At 40.8% G+C, this 19,192-nt stretch overlaps 1 protein-coding gene across 1 annotated transcript in view; it reads right to left on the bottom strand.

The window, feature by feature from the left end:
* LOC104545952 (high affinity cAMP-specific and IBMX-insensitive 3',5'-cyclic phosphodiesterase 8A-like) overlaps positions 1-18,727 on the bottom strand; it is a gene marked incomplete at its 3' end in the record, with an annotated part of 106,706 nt that extends 87,979 nt beyond the window's left edge. The window contains exons 1-3 of the mRNA XM_010191219.1: positions 18,467-18,727; positions 17,741-17,757; positions 8,143-8,149 (exon numbers count right to left, since the gene is read on the bottom strand). Coding sequence (XP_010189521.1) covers positions 8,143-8,149; positions 17,741-17,757; positions 18,467-18,727 — 285 coding nt within the window. The remainder of the gene's footprint in view (positions 1-8,142; positions 8,150-17,740; positions 17,758-18,466) is intronic.
* Between the last annotated feature and the right edge of the window lie 465 nt (positions 18,728-19,192).

Raw genomic sequence — 19,192 nt, 5'->3', positions numbered from 1 at the left:
GTGACCACAGGCAGAACACCACCACCGCCGGTTCACGGAGGCTGCGGTTGCAAAATCAGACACAGAAAACAACTCAGCATAGCAAGCTGGGTTTGTCTTCACGCTTTCATCTCTTTCTTTACTTAAAGACATTAGGGATTAAAATTCATCCCAAATACATTTCATTATAAAATCATCACCATGCAAATATATGGAAATGCGCAATATATTCTTTTGATATCATAAAATTGATTTTTTTTCCTCCAGTTCATAACTTCAGTGTGGTAACTTTAGTGTTAATTTTCTTTTCTTTTACTGTAAATAACCGGGACACTGAATGCCAGTGCTATCATTAATTATGCCAGCAGACAAACAAGTCATCTATTACTGAACTAAATTACTGCTAATTGCACATGCAACTCTTGCACTCTCCTTATGCATAAATGAGTTTGTGTCTTTTAAAAAAGTGAATGTCATTATAAAGAGTGAATTAACAGAGAGTTCACTTCCTAACCTCACCGATATTCTTCTTTTATATTTACATTTGTACGATGTAAGCACTGAAGTGTACAACAGCCCTATGAACACGCAGGAAAATATGATCCCTGTCCCAGTGAGTTTACAGTCTAAGATGGGATTTCTTGTTAGCACTCATTCTTTCCACTTTTTCAGACTGATCATCAAATCAGTCACAAAGACCTGTACAAACTGTGTGCGCTACTGCCTGCTAACTCAAGTAAGATGACACTTAGGCAGTAGCATTACTTGTTTTTCTTCCTAAATCCATTTTCCCCAATGCAGCGTGACCCTCTCCTCTCTGCCCTCCGCAGCAACGCACTCACAAGAACACGTTACCCAACTGACCTGAATACACTAAACTCACAAGTACTCAGTCATTCCTGAACACCAGCAACTACGTCTGAGATCCTCAAGCTGCTGGAATGAGAAACAGTTTTCAGATATTTTATATATATTTCTCCCCCCTTTTTTAAAAAAAAAAATCACATTGATTAAACCTTTGACTAACACACTTCAGCAAAATTAGACAACAGTTATATCCAGAAAAAAAACCAAAAAAACCCAAACCAACCAAAAACCGAACCAGAAAACTAAACAACCACAGCTCCAGTCACAGAAAAAAAAAAGCTCCTATAATTTAGACAAAGCTAAATGAGAATTTTTAAACTAACAACCATGTGTAGTCCTTGCACTGGAGTTGTTTATCTGTCACAAAGGAGACAAGCTACAGAACAGCCTTGACTGACCATCATTCAAAGTTAACAGTTTTCTATCTGACCATCTTATCTTCCTGCCTGAGCCATGAAAACCCAGGAGTCACTAAGAAAAATATCATTCTAGATCCCAAAAGCCTTTGCCAAGGCACAGTGTGATCAGTCTCAAGGATTTTTAAGAGAGGAATCTGGTGGTTGTGAAATGATCGCTGAAAATACTGAAGGCCTGTCCCTGGCAACTCTTAGTTTATCCGTGCTGTACTTGCTGTTGCTGCATTAAGTTTCTTTAGGGTAATTTCTAATTCTGTGATTCCCTTCACTTGGGAAGGAGTTGTAAAGTTCAGAAATAAGTACTTCTTAGCCCTAAAACACTGCTATTTTCCTAAGAGCAGTTAGAACTAAGCAAATGCTTGCTCTACAAGAAAAATCTTTTCAAAAAGCAATGAAGTGCTGACTGAAAGATGTACTCCAAGTGCGAAACAACAGCATGTGAGTGACATGAAAACAGGCTGGGGGCTCCTGATCCCAGGGCACTTGAGGGCTGAGCTTACCGCAGAGACCGCGCGCCTGCTCAGCTTCTGCTTGGAGGGTGTTTACCCTGCAACGCCAGCAAATTCGCAATCTATGGAACAACATTGTCATGAGCTTCAAAAATTTAATAGCCTGATGTTTATAGGGGGCATGGCATTTTGGAAAGATGTTATAAAAAAGGCAAAGAAAAATGTAAGAACAAAAAAACTATGCACAATTATTAGATTTTAGGTTTATTTTCCATGGGCTGAACTGGATGATCATAAAGCATAAAAGAAATTACTGTTGAGATTCAATAACAGGCTTCCTTCCCCACAACATGCAAACCTATCATCTCCAGCCTACATAAAGATACTGCACCAATACATGCGAGCATATTTTTGTGCTAAGCCTAACTTTACAGACTTTTTAATGGCAACATCACAAATTTATACAACTTTACTTCATTTTAGCACATGTTTTCTGTCATTTCTGCACTTGGCCATTTGTTATATTAATGATGACCATTACCATTCCAGCCACTAACACACAGCTCACTTCAAACAGGCTACAAAGTTTTGTTCAGCACAGAGGTCTCCAAGACCGCAGGGTTCACTCACCTGTGCTCTACCACGTACACACACTGGAGCTCTAACAGGGCACCAAGAGTCCTCAGGAGGCTAAAGCCGCTATGAACCACCCTCCACTTTTTGGTAGTGATACATCAGACAGCAAAAGAGTAGCCAAAACCAGCTAGTAACATATATAGTGGCTCTGAGAAAACCTGCCTTTCCATTAACTCTATGGGCTTCAAGCATCAGCTTGGCTCCAGCTCGTGGGTACAAAGACAGACGCAAGAGGTTTCACCTCAGAGTCCAGGACATTGCTCTGGTTTACTTGCATAATACCACTTAGATGAAGTTTTGCTCCAGCCTCAATACAATCAAGATGAGAATCAGGCCTCTCTCATCTATTCACACTTCTCTGAAGACACCAAAGAGGAACGGTTGGTGACCCAAAACCAGACTGCAGAGCAGGGAGTTCCTGGACGCAGCTCCATAAGCAAGGGAGCACTCATGGCCCGTTTTTCAGCAACCTCTGTAATGGTCACCAACTCTGCAAGTGCAAAAGAGACTGGGAAGCTCTGAAGGTCACTGAAAGATGTAAAACAGCAGTTCATTACATCAGAGACACAATGAATGTGACCCTACGAAGAAAAACCAGAAATTACGGCAGTCGTTGGGATGGTATCCGAAGGAACAGTAACAGTTTCTTCCACTCTGTTGAAAAGAAAGCTGCCACAAAACGAGCTTGAGCTTCAATACTTCAGGGAGCCATTTCAAGATCCTTAGTAAAGGGAAAAAACAATTTCCATTTCAGATCAAAGTTCAGTTTGATCACAACTATTTGTGCAGATATTCCCTTTTCACGCCAAGTATCTGAACTAACATGGTTACAAAAATAGATGGAAAACGTCTAGTGTTTAATATGAAATTGTGTCAGCACCAGCTGAATCATACACGACTAGGAGTCCATGCTTAAAGTCATTTCTGACAGTCTCTATTCATATCTAAATAACTAAAAGTCATATCCATAAACTATAATTAATTTATTTATACATCAACTAATTATTTAGGTTTTGTGATATGAAAGCCTAAACTTTTTTTTCCCCCCACAATGTTACTTCTTTTGGTTAAGTAACACAAGACCATACCTACAATTTCTAATGTCAGCGAGGAAAACATTTTAAGCATAGAGCAGCATTGCAATTTTGAAAGCTGGTGAACAAACATTTTTCTAGCTCAGCAGATCAGAAATAAGTTTACTGCATTGTAGCTGGAGTTAGAGAAAAAATGATTTTTTGGGTGTATTTGAGTTTGTGTACACATCTATGAAAATACTGCTGTATTATCAGATTGATTTATGATAATGGCATTTTAAAGGCTATTGACCTTGGTGCAAATGATTAGGAGTACATTGTGTGTTCTAAAGAAAGATTTTTCAGGGAGAGCTCTGTTTACTGGCTATGTTTCTTTGTAAACAAAAGGATTCTATCATTTCCAGGCTAGTGCTGTACACCAGTGGGTGGGAAGACTCCAGACTTTCCTCAAAGACCTTCACCCAACAGAAGCACTTCATTTAAAAAAACCAACCAACCAAACAATAAAACCCAAAAACCAAGCAGACAAAAACCCAAGAGTACTAAGTGAGAAGAGCTGATGTGAGTTTCATCAGAGAGAGGACATACACCATTTGTGACCCAAAAAATTTATAGACACACACATGCATGTATATGAGCATTAGAAACATGAAAATGGCAGTCCAAGGTAGAACCCAATGGCAAAAGGAAGAAAAGGGGCTGCAGGAAGGAGCCTCCACTATGTGTAACCGAACAAGTTAAAGAAAAACTACAGACCCCCGTGGATGCCAGAGAGACACGGTTAAACAGAAACAGGCAGTGAAGTTGTGGTTCTGCTGCAAAGCAGCTGCTGTGTGACAACATCTGTATCACAAGTTACCTTTTTGCATTACCCAAAGCGCCACCTTGGTAACTCAGTATCTTCTGTGCAGCAATCACTTGTCACATACTCAAAGATAAATGTAGAATAGTTTAATGAGGTAATTATTAACATTAAATTGGTTCTAAACAATGCCATTAATTAACTGAGCGTTCAGCTTCTCCTTAATAACCTAAAGTTGCAGAATGCAGAGCCACGCAGTCACAGCCCCTCTGAAGAGCACTGTCCTGCCATAAAAGGCACACAAACAGCAACAGAGGACAAAGGCCATTAACAATCACTTATTTGTCCTAATTCAAGGACTGTTCTCCTCTGTTTGTTCTACTGCCTGGTCTAGCCTACGAAGTCTTGCTGACAAAAAAACACCTTTTCCTTCCAAAGGTTTGCAAATAGCCACATTATCATTTCATACCTTGGCCAAACCATTTCCTGTTAAATCTACCTGTCCAAAAGAGGAAAAATTCCCAAAAAGCACCACTGTCGTGGCAGCATTCAGAGTGCGAGCAGAGCCCCTCGGAGCTCTCACTGCCACAAATTCTTGCTGCAAAGGCACGACAAAAGCAGGGAAGGGGCTCACAGACATCAGCTGCCAGGAACTATCACAGTCCAAAGGCTCGACAAGGAGGGAAAGGGCTCCATGTGCCGATTCCGTACCAGGTTCTCACTTCACTTCCACAGTCCTTAAACACAGGTGTCCTGGGAAACTTTCTTATTACAAGTTACCCTAACGTGAGCAGAACTGGTTTTGCTGGTAATACTTTATACCAGTTCCTCAAATGAAACAAGCTATTCTAACAAAAGCGTGTTCCCTCCCCCTGCCCATCACTGCACTGTCACTATATCCGTAACAAAGATCTTTCCAGCATAAAATCATTAAAAATCCGAATCCTTCAATGACATTTCTAGGCTAGGTAACTTTCCTCATACAATCCTGGACTTGACTGTACTAAGACTTCGCCTAAATTAAAAATGTGTCCCAAGTTTAACTCAAGAAATACAAGAAAACTTTGTATTGTGGAAGAAATTATACCATTGTATTTGTACTCTCAAATGGCACAAACTGTGCTGTCACAAGCGCAGCGGTATCAGTACTGCTGCGATTACAGCAGGGCTTCACTCTAGCCATATCAGTAAGAAATCACCAACGTAAAGAACAGACTATTGCAATGTTAACATAAGAGGTGAGAGGAGGATGCCTCATCCCCTAAGACCCCAGACACTTGTTTCTGTAACATATGATGGGATCTTTCAGGGTCATGGACAGCTGAGGTTTGCAAACTTCTTTGAAACAGTATTTACTCTTTCTTCAAGGCCAAGCTGAAGAAACCCAGCTACCTAAACAGCAGTCAGCAAGCTCAGTCTCCATTGCCTTCAGCAGGTGTTCTAACAGCTCTCAGCCTAAATTTTATATAGAATCAGGGGAGAAAGGGGGGAAGGACAAAGCACAGAAATAAACCAGATCAGTTAATTTATAAAGAAACAGATAACAATTGATTATTCTCTATTTTTAAGTGAGCTGAGTTACACGGAATTGCATATGCATGATCATTTTTCAAAAAGTGAAAAGATGACTGTAGACCTTCGATCAGTACCACACAGGAGCTGCAACCCAGTCAACTCAGCCACAGCCACATGTCCCCACACCCAGAGCACCATCAGCTTGGCAGCCTATGTAAACCAGCACTGGCTTTAACATGCAAAGTGCTTCCTGCAGTGCTGTGTAGGACTAAACTACAGATCGAAGTATTCTCAGTATCAGTATCTATAAAGAAGTCCTTAACTGGTTTTAGGAGAAGCAGGACTGCAGTAATAAATCTGCTCACTGGAAGCATGAGTTGGAAGTTGTACCCTCCTGTCAGCGGGTTCACTGTATGATGCATTGTGGAGCTTTGGCTGCAAAGAAGCTGTAGCCTGCAGTTAATGAGCTGTTCGAAGTAGCTGTGAAACTGTCAACTTAATTAAGCCAAGTTTAGTTAACAGTCATCTTTCAAAAATCGCGTGTGAAGAAGCAGGCTCTGGAAGTGCCCAGCTATGCGCTGTAGGAAAGCACTGTGTACTTTCCTGAACAGAAAAATTAAGACCTCACACAATAAGAGATAGTGCTATTTCACAAAGCGTTTAAAGAAAGCCCCCTGGCTGTCCCAGCATGTTGTGAAGCTTCATAATTTCTTCTATTTTTATACAGTTAAGAAGCATAAGCACTTGAGAACAGTCAGTGACAGTATCTTAAGGTATAGCCTGACCTCTAGAAAGACATGCATGACTTGAAGGGAGAAAGGAGAGCCTCCTGAGGAAACCACCTTTGAAAGTCCAAGCTCTCAGCACGCAGTACTGAGTTCTGCAGATAGATGCACTGACATGGCAGCCATGATCCAATGGGTTTGCCCTTCTCAGATGAAGGCAGACAACTTCAAAGAGCATTAGGAAGACCAAGCTGCTCTATACTCCCTGAACGTATTTCTGTCCTTGTTGTTCATGGCTTTGAATAAGGACTTCAACACATACCACTGCCTTTCCTGTACCTTAACCAGGTTAGCATGTTAAGGACCCTGTCCAAGCTAGATTAAAAAATAAGATGTTAGGGTATACACCTTATAGTCAGGGGTTTGTATTCTATTTAATTTAACTGCAAGCTAATTGGCAAACACCCAGTACATACGTATTCCTCTGGACAGTCTGCTCACATCTGTTCTAGGACAAAAACATCTGCAGTAACCAAACTGATTATAGCAATCAATTAATCTGGGTTTAAACAAACCATGACCACTGGCCTTAGTTCATTCTCTAGTAGAGAGGTGAAGGTTTCCCAAACCTAACTTAGACTCTTAAAGATATGAAGACCTCTTACAGCCCCCAGCAGCAGCAGAGATGCAGTGCTGTTAGCCATAATCCTTTCACCCTAGCAATCTTCTGTCATGCTTTTCCCACTACATGAAATACTTTGTTGGTTTACCTTAAAAAAAACCATTAAACTATTTGAGAATGGGATATGGAGACCCCTCCTTAAATAGAATCTCCTAGAAATTCTACCTGCTGGCTTGGGACCTCCTGCTGTTGGGAAAATGATGAAAAAAAGAGTGCCAAGCTCACACCCAAATCTGCAAAATGGAGGGGGGGAAAAAAGGGAAAAAACCAACAATAAGGTACTGTACAGGTCCTTGCAACTCTTACAAAGTGGCATGAAGCTAACAGTAGTCAAGCATTTAAAGATTCCCAGGAGGTAACTCACGTGTATTTACTGAGTGTACTGTTACAGGGGTAAGGAGGAACTAGACCTTAAACAAAGTGATTGGCCACAGCCAGGGAAGCACCACTCTGCTTTCAGACATGCTCAACAGAACACACTTCATCCTGAAACAGAATAGCACCAGCACAGCGAATCCTGCCAAGTGGATGAACTGGGTACTTCGCTGAGCAGTCAGCTGGGGAAAAAATGCAAGAGGCCATTGAGCAGAAGTGTCAGGTTTCCTGAGGGGGTGATAGTTCTTCTTTGCAGGTCATCCGTGGAGAAAGGGCAAGAGACCACATGGCCTCATTGCTAAACACACACTTCAGGAAAGAACTGACTGCGGGAAACAGTGTCCTAGCTCCAACTGACGATGGAAAAATTTAGGAGGTTTCTCAACCTTTTAGGACAAATCACTTTGCAATAACTAGGTAAAGATCCCCATGGAGACAGCGAGACCTCCACAACTTACAAACAAAACCTGTCCCCACAGAGACATCAGAGTCAAGCACTGGACCCCACCACTCACACTCTGCGCTGGCCTCTGGTCTTGACCTCATGATTAAACTTAGGAGGCAGTGATAGAGCAGTGCAACACATCAGGGGAGGCACTCCTACCCCAAATACCTCCTGTCCCTAGAATAAAGGGTTGAACATCACAGCTACCTTGGAGCACCCACAACCTGCACTTCCTAGCACAGCTCAAAGTCTCACAGAAGAAATGAAGGAAAGTATTTTCATTCCCTGAACCTGCACCAGGTGTATTTCACTTCCACAGTCCTTAAAATTCTCTCATTTGCTTAGACTTTGTATACCAACTAAGCAAGGTTACCCCACAAAGCAAAATCTACCCCATGAATAGTGTCCCACAACCACAGCAGAGCACAGCAGAAGGAAGTTTATATTGCCCAAAGGGCACAAGAGAGTCTTGTAAGAGCTCTTAGCAATCTGAACAGCCAAGATAAAGTTAGGAGAAACTTCAGAGCTGTGTAACCTCCAAAAGTAAGTCCTTTTTAGTTTAATTGGCAAAATAAGAGCTGGTAATTTCAGCTCACTTTTTTGACAGTCCAGCTATGAATCTCACTGTAAGCAACTCACAAGAGAGCTTAGCTTTTTAAAAAATGTGAACTTCAATCACGCTTCTCTGAAAATTTGGTGTCTGGCAATTTTCCCATGGTCACACTGTGACTACGGGCAAAGTCTGGGGATCAAAGAAACGGTCAGACTTCCCATACCTCCTGCCAACCACTCTGCCCCACTCCCACTCTAAATTTGAGGCTTTACACTGATAGAAGAAAAAAAATCCAAATGTTATATAAACAGTGACAGCAGAATTGTATTTTTCAGTAGAATACCATAAGCTGTCACATCAATATTTAGCCCTAGGAACCAACAGTAAAAGAACACCAAACAAAATTCCATTTTACAATATTTGCCATCAAGACAGCAGGCTGACACTACTGCCTGTCCTTAGGGACGAATGCTGTCTTTGCCCTGTTCAGCAAGGCCAGGGATGAGAGGGACAGATCAGCTTCCTCACTGTTTGGGTTTGCAAAATCCTCTTTGCTTGGCTTTGAAATGTTTCATTCCTCTAAAACATCAATGTTACCCTGAGCTTTTTTGCCATCTGCAGGATACTCTGCCTTATGTATGGGAAAAGCACTAGCTTCTCTGGTCATGAAGTCCTCTTCAAAATGCAAACCCGTATTTGGTTACAATTCACCTCCCTTGCTTTCTTTTAAACATTTTTATCAGTTGTTCTGGGTATCTGCAGAAACAGATACATAAACGATCCACATAGATGGTGTTTTAGTGGTAAGTATGTGCTAACATCGGGTTGAAAATTAAACTCCCATTCAAAAATTTCACTCAAGAGTACATTTTTTCATTGCATTTTTCAAGTTAGCAACCAACTTCTAAGGAGATAAAACTAAAATACCATTAACATCATAACACAGGCCAAAATTGTGAAAAATGAGAAGTAAATCAGTACGTCCAGACTAAAGCCAGAAGAGGAACATGAAAAACTCTTCTCATTTTTGTACCTTTAAATAGATTTCTTGCATCTTTCTCCAAAGCACACACTGCTGTCTGCTGTTGGAGACACAGCCCTGCATTACACGGACACTGTTTGATCAGAAGGCAACCCTTATGTTCCTGGGTATACGATGGCCCTGATCCTGCATGACACATCATTAAGATCAAGTGATCAAGCAGAAAGACAGTGAGTTGGCTGAAGAACCGCACGCTAACCAGTAGCAGTCTGGTGGTTCTGATTTCAGCTCAGTATCACTAGTCCTGGCCACACCGCTGCACCACTACTTACTGAGTGAACAACTTTGACTGCAAAGCATCAGGCAACATAACACATCCCAACACACTTCAGATAAAAGTGGAGAACTACACAGGTACAAATACATAGGGAAAAAGCGCTTCTGAATGCCTGGAAATTCAAAGTTTTTACTCTGAGAGTCACTACTCTCAAGAACAGCAACAGATGCACGTATTTCATTTATGACCTGAAGCCACAGCCATTTATATTCTTCATGCAGCTACTGCTTGAGCACAGCCCCCACTGCTATATGAAGGTGCACCTCTCGAGCCCACAGACTGTAATGGGGTCAAAGGACTGTCATTTTAGTCAGAACCTGGCCCACCAATAAACCTCTTCAATATTTGAAAATAATTCTTTGCTTTGTTCTGAAAAATAAAACACAGATACCTCGTCAGCAAACCCAGTGCCATCCACACTCCAGTGTATGGCAGGGCTCTGGATTCCAGCACTCGCAGACTTACATCTTGATAGTCCTCCTCGGTTGAGATATTTCTCACCGAGTTACCACTCATGGAGCAGTGCAACTTTACCAGGCAGTTACACTGCAGCAGAGTGCAGGGCAAGGCACTTCTGCTTCAAGTTACCAAAGCAGTAGGTGTGGTTGCCCTCGACCATTTGTGGAATTTTTCACCAAACATCAAGAAAAAAAAACCCTTAAAATTGAACGAAACAGCAGACAGTATCCCAGAAAGAGGAAATACGCATCTGCAAACTCAGTCATCGTGGCTGAACCCTGATCTTCACCTACCTACCTACCTATCACACAGATACAGCTGTGCTTTTAAAATCTCGGATTAAAACCACTGTTGTAAAATAAGAGTTCTACACTTCAGTGTCAGAAGAGACGCAGTCCAGATGATTCAGTATGAATGAGAAACATCATCCATCTGACAGCGCAAAAGTGTAAATACTCAAATACAGGAAGACTGCTTTCAATGTAGATACAGGTTCTTTTGTTGTGCTTTAATTCAAATATTATCACAGTTTGTTTCAGACAAGACCCTTATAAAGAAGGTTTACTTACTGAGGTTATTTGTCTGATTAAATTTTATTAGAGATAACAGAGACTCAAACTGAAAGACAGAAAGCGATGGTAAATGTGTAACTATTAAAATACGTTGTCTTTTAGTGGCAACTAAGATGGGGCCTTAAAGTTTCCACCACATCCCAGTAGGGAGCTAAAGGTCATTGCTAACTCAAAGCTAAAAACAATGGGAAGCAAAGGATGTCATTCTTTCATATTTGCCCAGTGATTCTGTGGTTTCTTTGTATGGATTTACTTAGGAAACTGGAAAATCTAAAAAACAATGAAAAGATTTCAAGGTTACCATTTTTCCATTAACAATATCAGAAATCTATTCATGTCACTAAGTAAAATATTTGATCAGTAAAGAAAAATACCTCTTACTTAAAAAGGTTTGGTCTTTCCAGGCATGTAAAATGTTTGAAGTTTCCTGTGCAACTTTCAAATTAATGTGCAAAATAATTCTGCTTTTGCAAAAAGAGTGAACTGTCATTTCCATAAAGAAACAGACACAACTTAAGTCAGTTCTAAAATATTACTTAGCAGATTAATTTCTATGCTGATTTTAAAAATTTTAAAAATCCTTGAAACAGTATCTATTTAAAAATCTATGTAGCCAACAAGGAGATTGTCTTTACACCAACAAAAACGCGTCATCCTCATTTCTAGGAACCTAGTACTCAAAATCTGTCTATCATGTATCAAGCAGCAGGACTAAAAGCAGTGTCTCCTCCTTCTTCAAGTAAAGATGGAAATTCTAATTGAGTCCCTCACACCAGAATCAGACTTTTTCATTAGCAAACGTACTTTATTCCTCAAATTTCTTTCAAATCTTGAATATTTCTTTTTAATTCCAAGATCTTTTGCTTTGCAAGGACATTAACTCTTGACATACATACACAGACTAACTTTAAGCATTTAAAACACTACCAACAACCACCTCAAATCGCTTTGTCAACCACATTCAAAACAGACGTAACAATTCATGTCAATGCATTTCCACGTCAAAAAGCAGGTTCTAGTCCTCCTCCTTTCTCCTGAAACAAAGCCATGTATCTGGGAGCTGGTTTACAGGATGCCTTTCACTTTCTGTAGAGTGACAGACTTGGAGATTTTGGAAGGAAGTGGAAAGAAGGGCCTGGTAGTCTGATTTGAGGCCAACAGGTCAACTCACAGTAAAAGGGGATGGTCTGGAAGAATGCACAAATTAGAGACTCCACTACTCAATTTCACAGCATGTGTACCATCATTTATTACATTTTGGCCTTAACAGGGACTTCAAGAAAGAACCTAAAAGGAACTGGATGCCAAAATCTTTTTGAAAAGCAGAGGGCTTTAATACATCACTTTCTTGATGCTTTTGAAAACTTCAAAATCTGACTCTGGGCAATAAAACTATTTAGTACATCACCCACATTAAAGTTATTCGAATTGCATCTTGTCATCCTGTGCCAATTTAAACTGCAGTTAAATGAAGATACCTAATTACATTACCCATATGGACAGCAGTGTGTAGAATGTCACAGGGCCAAGCAAATTTGCAGTGAAGCTCCCCTGGGTGAAGGGGTCTGACATGTAAAACACTGCAGATTACATAGAAAACTGTGCTTTGGACATGAAATTGCACTTTGTGCCCAATCCCGGAAACATCGCTAACAAAGCTTTAATTCCATCCACGGCTAGTAACACAGCTGACCATGTGGCTGTACCTTACCCACAGACACCACCAAAACAGAACACAACGCCGAATTGTTCTCCTGCCTATGCAGGGGCTCCTGTGGTCCCCTGACAAAACGACAGCTTGCTTTACACTCCTACTGAAAGAATTTCACCTTGAGGCCAGCCTGCTCATTACCATATTTGCTTCAAGTTTCTTTCACTTCTTGCTGAGAGCTAATAAGAGCTTTAGCCTTCCATATCTCTAAATATTTATTTCCTCTTTGAGGACTCATCTGAAAGTCAGTTGGCATTCCAACTGCTCAAAAAGTGGAATATTTTCAGTGTATTGTTACTAGTGCTTAAGAAACGCAATTCTGGAGTCTGTTCTCAAGGTGATAGCCAAGAGAGGTGAACAGAAGTTCACACAATAAAGTAAAACAGCAATTTATCACTGTTGGTAGTGGCAACTGTTCGATATAACAATTTCAGTGGATGTTGAAAATAAGTCTCATTCAAACACATCTCGTTTTCCTGACGCGGACATTCACCAGAACATGAGGAACAGATACTAAAGCACGGACTACAGGAAGAAAATCAGCTTCCAAGCAGTATTTTTTTCTAAGATTCAAATTAACTGTGACCAGCTTTCTTAATGAGACATTCTTCATATTCACAGAGATTGTAGGGATCTTCTAATTCTCATTGTAGACATCTTCTAAATCCATTGAAGTATCTGCAAGTGGGTATAACCATTTCATCTCTTTAATTTATATTCAGACCTAGCATTTTGGATGTAACATCTGAATTGCTGTCACCTTGACTAGCAAGGCAGTGCTGGTAACTTGCACTGGAATTTCACACCCCCTGTAACACTGGGAACAGTAGAAAGGGAGGGAGAATTAAGTGGATCACCTCCAGTTCTTCTGCCTGACTTATAAGTACATTTACAACTGGAAAATTCCTCACTGTGGATATACTTATAACTCAGTCTGAGCCATAGAGTTAAGAATACAAAGGGTCCACCACAGTAGGATAAATACCCACACCTGTAGAAATAAAGGCTTATTTTTAATACTTCCCCTATTGACACATTCAGGTGGCAGAAAAGGAAAAGCTTCAAAATTAACTACCTAAAATAGCCAGGGAAGAGACACAAAGCAAGCAAAGAACAGGGGCAGCGAAGAACAATGCAAAGGGCACGGAGAAGTCAGCATTTTGTGTCTGGCAGATGAATTTACAGCTGAAAGGAGCTGCAGTGATGTTTTTATCAACAGTAAGTACTCCAAAAATTCAGGGTCTAACATTGCTCATCTCAGTCACACAAGAAATTGCCCTCCGATGCAGTGACACATTTTGCATGAGTTGGTTTGCACGACCAGAAGAGGTACCAATAATGCTGCTTTAAAAATTGAAAACACACCTTGTGCTATCTCAGTAGCACAGCGATCTATATGCTGGGAGTGATTTACAGTTTGGTTTTTATCGAGTTCACACTACAAGCAACAGAAAATTAAAAGGTAAAAATAAAAAACACACTTAAATATGAACCTAGTTCACATGTTACCACATCAGTTCACTTCGTATGACTTAAAAATTAGACTCCCATCCCCTGGAGAAAAGAGTTCGTGCCTTGCAACAACAGCACAAAAAACATCAGCCTGAAAGTCTGGAGCCATCAAGACTGAAGAAAGTTTGTGCAGCTCAGTGTGGGAAGGATCCTCTCAGTGGGAGCAGGGATCTCCGAGCAGGAGGGCTGACGTCAGGGGCAGTGGGAGGGAAATGGTGATGGGGGTTTGTCGGGAAAACGATTGCGGACGGTTTCAGTGGGAACGGAGGAATCAAGAGGGTGGATGGCCTCGGTGGAAGCGTGGACAGTACATGTGGGAGTTTCAAAGGGGGGAGAGCTCGTGTGTTCCGAGGGAAAGGAATTACCAGACAGGCAGGAAAAGAGCAGGCAGCTTAACGGACTAAATCATGTGCTGTTAACACTGAACCGAGATCCACTTCAGTGCTGCAGGTACAAACTGAGCGTACAGCCTCCTGTATACAGAATTATGCAACCATTGGTTTGCAGTGACTGTAAATTCTTGGGCAGTTTCACAGGGCTTGAATGAAGAAAACTTACTGGCTGTAGGCCATGGATTTAAACTGGCTGTCCTGTATCAGCTGATAAATCAAGAGACTACTTCACACTTTGCTCTGCTGCCTTAAGACTACTTTAAATTTAAAATAAAGGAAGTTTAGATTCACTCTCTGATCCTCTTGTACCCAAATGCACATATTTCTGTGTTAAGTAGACATGAGAGAAGAGGAAGGAAATCTCACATACGTAAAAGAATGACAGAGCAAAATAAATGTGCAATAGATGGGCTACAGTGTACATTAGTGCACTACAGAAGAGTGACACACACACGTGATGTTGGAACAGCATATGCTGTTTTAAATAAACACCCATGAAGTCCTTATACCATTCCAGCATTCCCTCCATTTACGCTACAGATTAAACAGAAGCATTATTCTAAAGGTGTTTAAGCAGGTTTCTATAAAGCCAGGTACATTTACCACAAATTCAACACCACAAGCATCTGAAGAAGAAAATCATAGCTAATATATATGAAAAAGACAGATTATCGCAATTTTGAGTCTACTTTCTTGACATTTTTAGAGCTAAAAAGAAAAAAAAAATCAGGAAAACTGTCTGTTGCAACAGTACTGGGTAAGTGTCACATTAAGAATATCAAATAACACTGGATTATCAAACCCCACTGTCACTGTTGGTACATCTAAGCCTTGCTTGTCTTTCATTGGGAAAAGTACAGCATTTAAACTGTGCAGTTGATACATCAAAAATTAAGGGAACAGTTTTCATGGCTGGTTTGCTTTTTAGACACAGCACTTACTCCAAGCTGCTCATAAATTTTTGAATGAAGGCCATGTATGAAATTACTAATTAAGGAGGGAGATGCAGGTGCCACAATCAAATGCATTTAATTAAAAGGGCTTCTCCGTTTCTCATATACTACTGCCATACTCATATATACTAGAAATAAGTATTATGGCATCTATCTCTGCACACACACACACTTGCAGGACTGCTCTGCAACTCTGCTATGAATAAACTTAGGTTCTTCCTTATTAGGAAAGAACAGGTAACTTGTTTACCTACAGTTTGTAAACTGATGCAAATCACAAAATATAGTATGCTCACACCACACATCCAGAAAATGATCCTCTGCTATTTGACCAGAAGAAAGACATAATGAGATATAAATATAAAGCCAGACTAAGTCAGGGGGCTAATTAGCAATATATATAATGCCATTTTACAGTTAGCATGGGATATATTTTTATGACACTTTCTGACTCGAAAAGTGTGCACTACAGCCAACAAATCGATTCAATAAAAGTTATTGCGCTACCTATTATACATATTTTAATTAACTTAATGCTAATGCCAGCCAAAGTGAAAATATGAGATTTACACGTGGGCCAAGTTTTGTCCTTAGCTCGCACATAGCACTTTCTTGGCTTTAATCTGTGTGTATACAACAAAAGAATTTGAATTAATTTCAATTAAAGTGCCCTGAAACCAAGTGAAAATGCCATTCAGGCAGGTTACTGACTATTCACATAAATTCTGATGACACCACTGTTAACCAAAGCACAAAAGGTCTGCAGCACCTTCTGTTCACGTTAGGGTATCCCAGGAGCCACAAAGGGTGCACCATGCACTCCACACTCTAGTAGCACCCTAATTCTTACAGTCCTTCCTCAAATCAAATATCCTTTTAACTCCAGAACAGCACAACGTCCTGCCCAATGCCCCTTTTGACTTCAGGGATTTCAGGCTCCTGTCCCTTATCTTCGATGTTCGAACACTTTTTCTTTCCAGACAACTTCACTGCAGCGTGAAAGCTGCTCTCCAGGGGTAGCGTAGCCTCTCCCCAGCACAATCTCTTGAGACGACGTGGTTATTTCGCACGCTAAGAACTGTAAATCTGATCATACTACACACGCTAACAATAAAAGCAGAGAATGAAATACCATGCTGCTTTACAGCTCTAAAGAGTATTACAGGATTTTGCACATGAAAATCGTGCAGATGTGGTGTGGCCAACAGATTTTGTATTCAGCTTATCACAAACAGAATTCCACTCTCATCTCTCAAAACCCATCCTTTCACAGCAATGTGCTTAGAGTAATGACAAGGGCTGAAAATAGGACTGAGTGATAAAAATCAGAATGACTGCCAATGAGGTTACAGTATGCATATGAACCGACGTCAATCGTATAGCATCTGGGTGAATGATCCAAACCTACTACCAAGAATTTTACAAGATTCTTGAATTCAAACAACAAAATTTAACAATTAGGACTGCTTCCCAGGCATGCTTCCAGAAAAAGGGTTTGCAGGGGTTTTTTTCCCCATAAGCATGCACAGAGAAGACAAATCCACATAATATAAATTTTAAAAATATTTTTTGCTTAGATTTTCTAAAGTGCAATTCTAATCACAATTAAAAAATCAGGTAGTAAAACAATTGTCAGGATTCTGATGCCAACTTAAGTTCCCTTACTGTGGTCACCGTGTTAAATATGCCGTAAGCACGTCTATCGTGTGTGAACAGGGCTGTAAACTTCGGCTTCCTGTACAGCGTTATCAACACAAAAATTTAGTGTAGTGTAATACCATTCAGCTTCACGTTCTGCCTTCGGTGTTACTAATTCCTCCTCCAACTCACACCTTACAAAGTGTCTTCTCATTTTCCAGACTTTCAAAACTCCTATCAACTGGCATTTACTAAATCTGGAGGAAAACAATTGAAGACAATCACCCACAGCACTGAAGACAATTATTCCAGGTCAATACTCTAGAAGCCATCTTAATGAGCATGTAAAAATCCTAAGAAAACTACAAATCATTAGAGTTTCTGCAAGTCTGCAAAACACTTGACATGTAGCTAGTTCTTGCCTGCATCTCAAGCCCATACCTTATATTTACGGCATGTGTATCTCAGTTCTCAACACCACAACCCAGAGCAGATCAGCCATGTTATATAATATCCCCTAGGCTGCTACAATTTGTTGGGGTTTTTTATTAATATATTTGCAATTACTTATTTTTACAAAATGGAGATAGTTCCCCTCCCAAAAAAAGCAAAGATATAAACTAATCAAATCCTATAGCATTAGGAACAAATGTACAACCCATAAACAAACAGGCCATCAATAGAAAGTAAACAGGCAACCAAGCACTCTGTACCAGTAACTTGCTCACTTTAAAAGGAAAAAAAACCCCACAAATTACATTTTTCCCCAGTATGTCTATCAACTTCATACAGCCTTGTGTTGTATCTCTACACAAAAGTACACATGCTAACACACATGCAAAAAAACCTCAAAAAATACCCTATTTGCAGCAACAGACAAGGTCAACAAGTTGTTAATGTAAATCAGTACCCAGAGCAAAAACCGCTCGCTCTCCTCTCAACTTTCTGAATGGAAGAGCTATGTAAACTGATCAGCCCAGCCAGCAGATCTTCACACTGCGATCTGCCTCTGCTTCCAAACAAGACAAGCACAAACAACTGGACGACCCAGCACAAACAAACATGTAAAACACAGGAGCCGGTGGCTGTGCCTCTCCCATGCACAGCACAGTCCCACCACGGACAGACAGACGGGCCCTCCGCGTTCACAAGCAAGACCCATGTCCCTGGCTCTAGCGATTGGTGAGGACAATTGCACCGCTCTCCTTCCCAGCATTAGGAAAAACTCATTTTGTGGAACGAAGAAAGAGGCTTGGGTGCATCTATAAAGTCATTCCATGAGACTGATTAGTTTACAAACGAAAGTAATAGTTCAAGCCAGGAAAAGCTCCCCCACAACGTATCGCCTCGGCAGGGAGACTCCTTGGGTTAAACCGCTACAAGCAACTCCTGTTCTGAGAGAAACACTGCTTATGTTTAGCACCCTTTTTACCTTAACACTGGATCTGCTGGTCTGGGTCTCTGCCTCCATGCTCTGGCTGTTCTCCCTCTTGTCTTTCTTAGAGGAATTAGTCCTCACCTTATAAGTGGATGTGTTGGAGGATTTAATGAATAATCCTGGGACGGGGTTGCCTTGCTGCTGTTGAGACATGGTTGTGTTGGTCTGGTGAGGGGAATTGCACTCCTCAGACTCTTTGCTACTGTGATAGACCACTCTGCTGTCAGAGATGTGGATGCTTGGAGCACAGCCCATGCTTTGTGGCCACCTGGGGAATACTTCTAAATTGTATATATATATTTATGTGTATATATATATATTTCTTTCCTTCTCGTTGGTTATTTCCCTCTGCTTAATTTTTTGTTAACAGGTTGAATCTCTTTCCTGCGTCTCCGCTACACTCTGAAGCATTGCCATCGGTCCCTTCTACACCACCAGAAAGGTGTCTGTTCTCGTCCTCCAGGAAACGGGTCCTTTTCTCTCAATCTCAGCAGTGGGCTGGGGAGCTGGAGGGGAGGGAAGGGGGGAGATCAAGAATCGGTCGACTTCATATTTTCACAGATTATTATTAATTGTTCTAAGCCATCTGAGAATCTTGGTAGGATTTTCTTTCCTTCTGGGGGAAAAAAAAAATAAAATAAAAAATAAAAAGGAGGGGACGGAAGGCAAAAGCAAAAATAACTAAAAACCCCCAAGCCCCAAACCACACGCACACACACC

The sequence above is a fragment of the Mesitornis unicolor genome, unplaced genomic scaffold (assembly GCF_000695765.1).
Source record: "Mesitornis unicolor isolate BGI_N332 unplaced genomic scaffold, ASM69576v1 scaffold929, whole genome shotgun sequence".
NCBI classification, from domain to species: Eukaryota; Metazoa; Chordata; class Aves; order Mesitornithiformes; family Mesitornithidae; genus Mesitornis; species Mesitornis unicolor.
The sequence above is the reverse complement of the archived record's forward strand: the minus strand, read 5'-3'. Positions and strand labels throughout refer to the sequence as shown.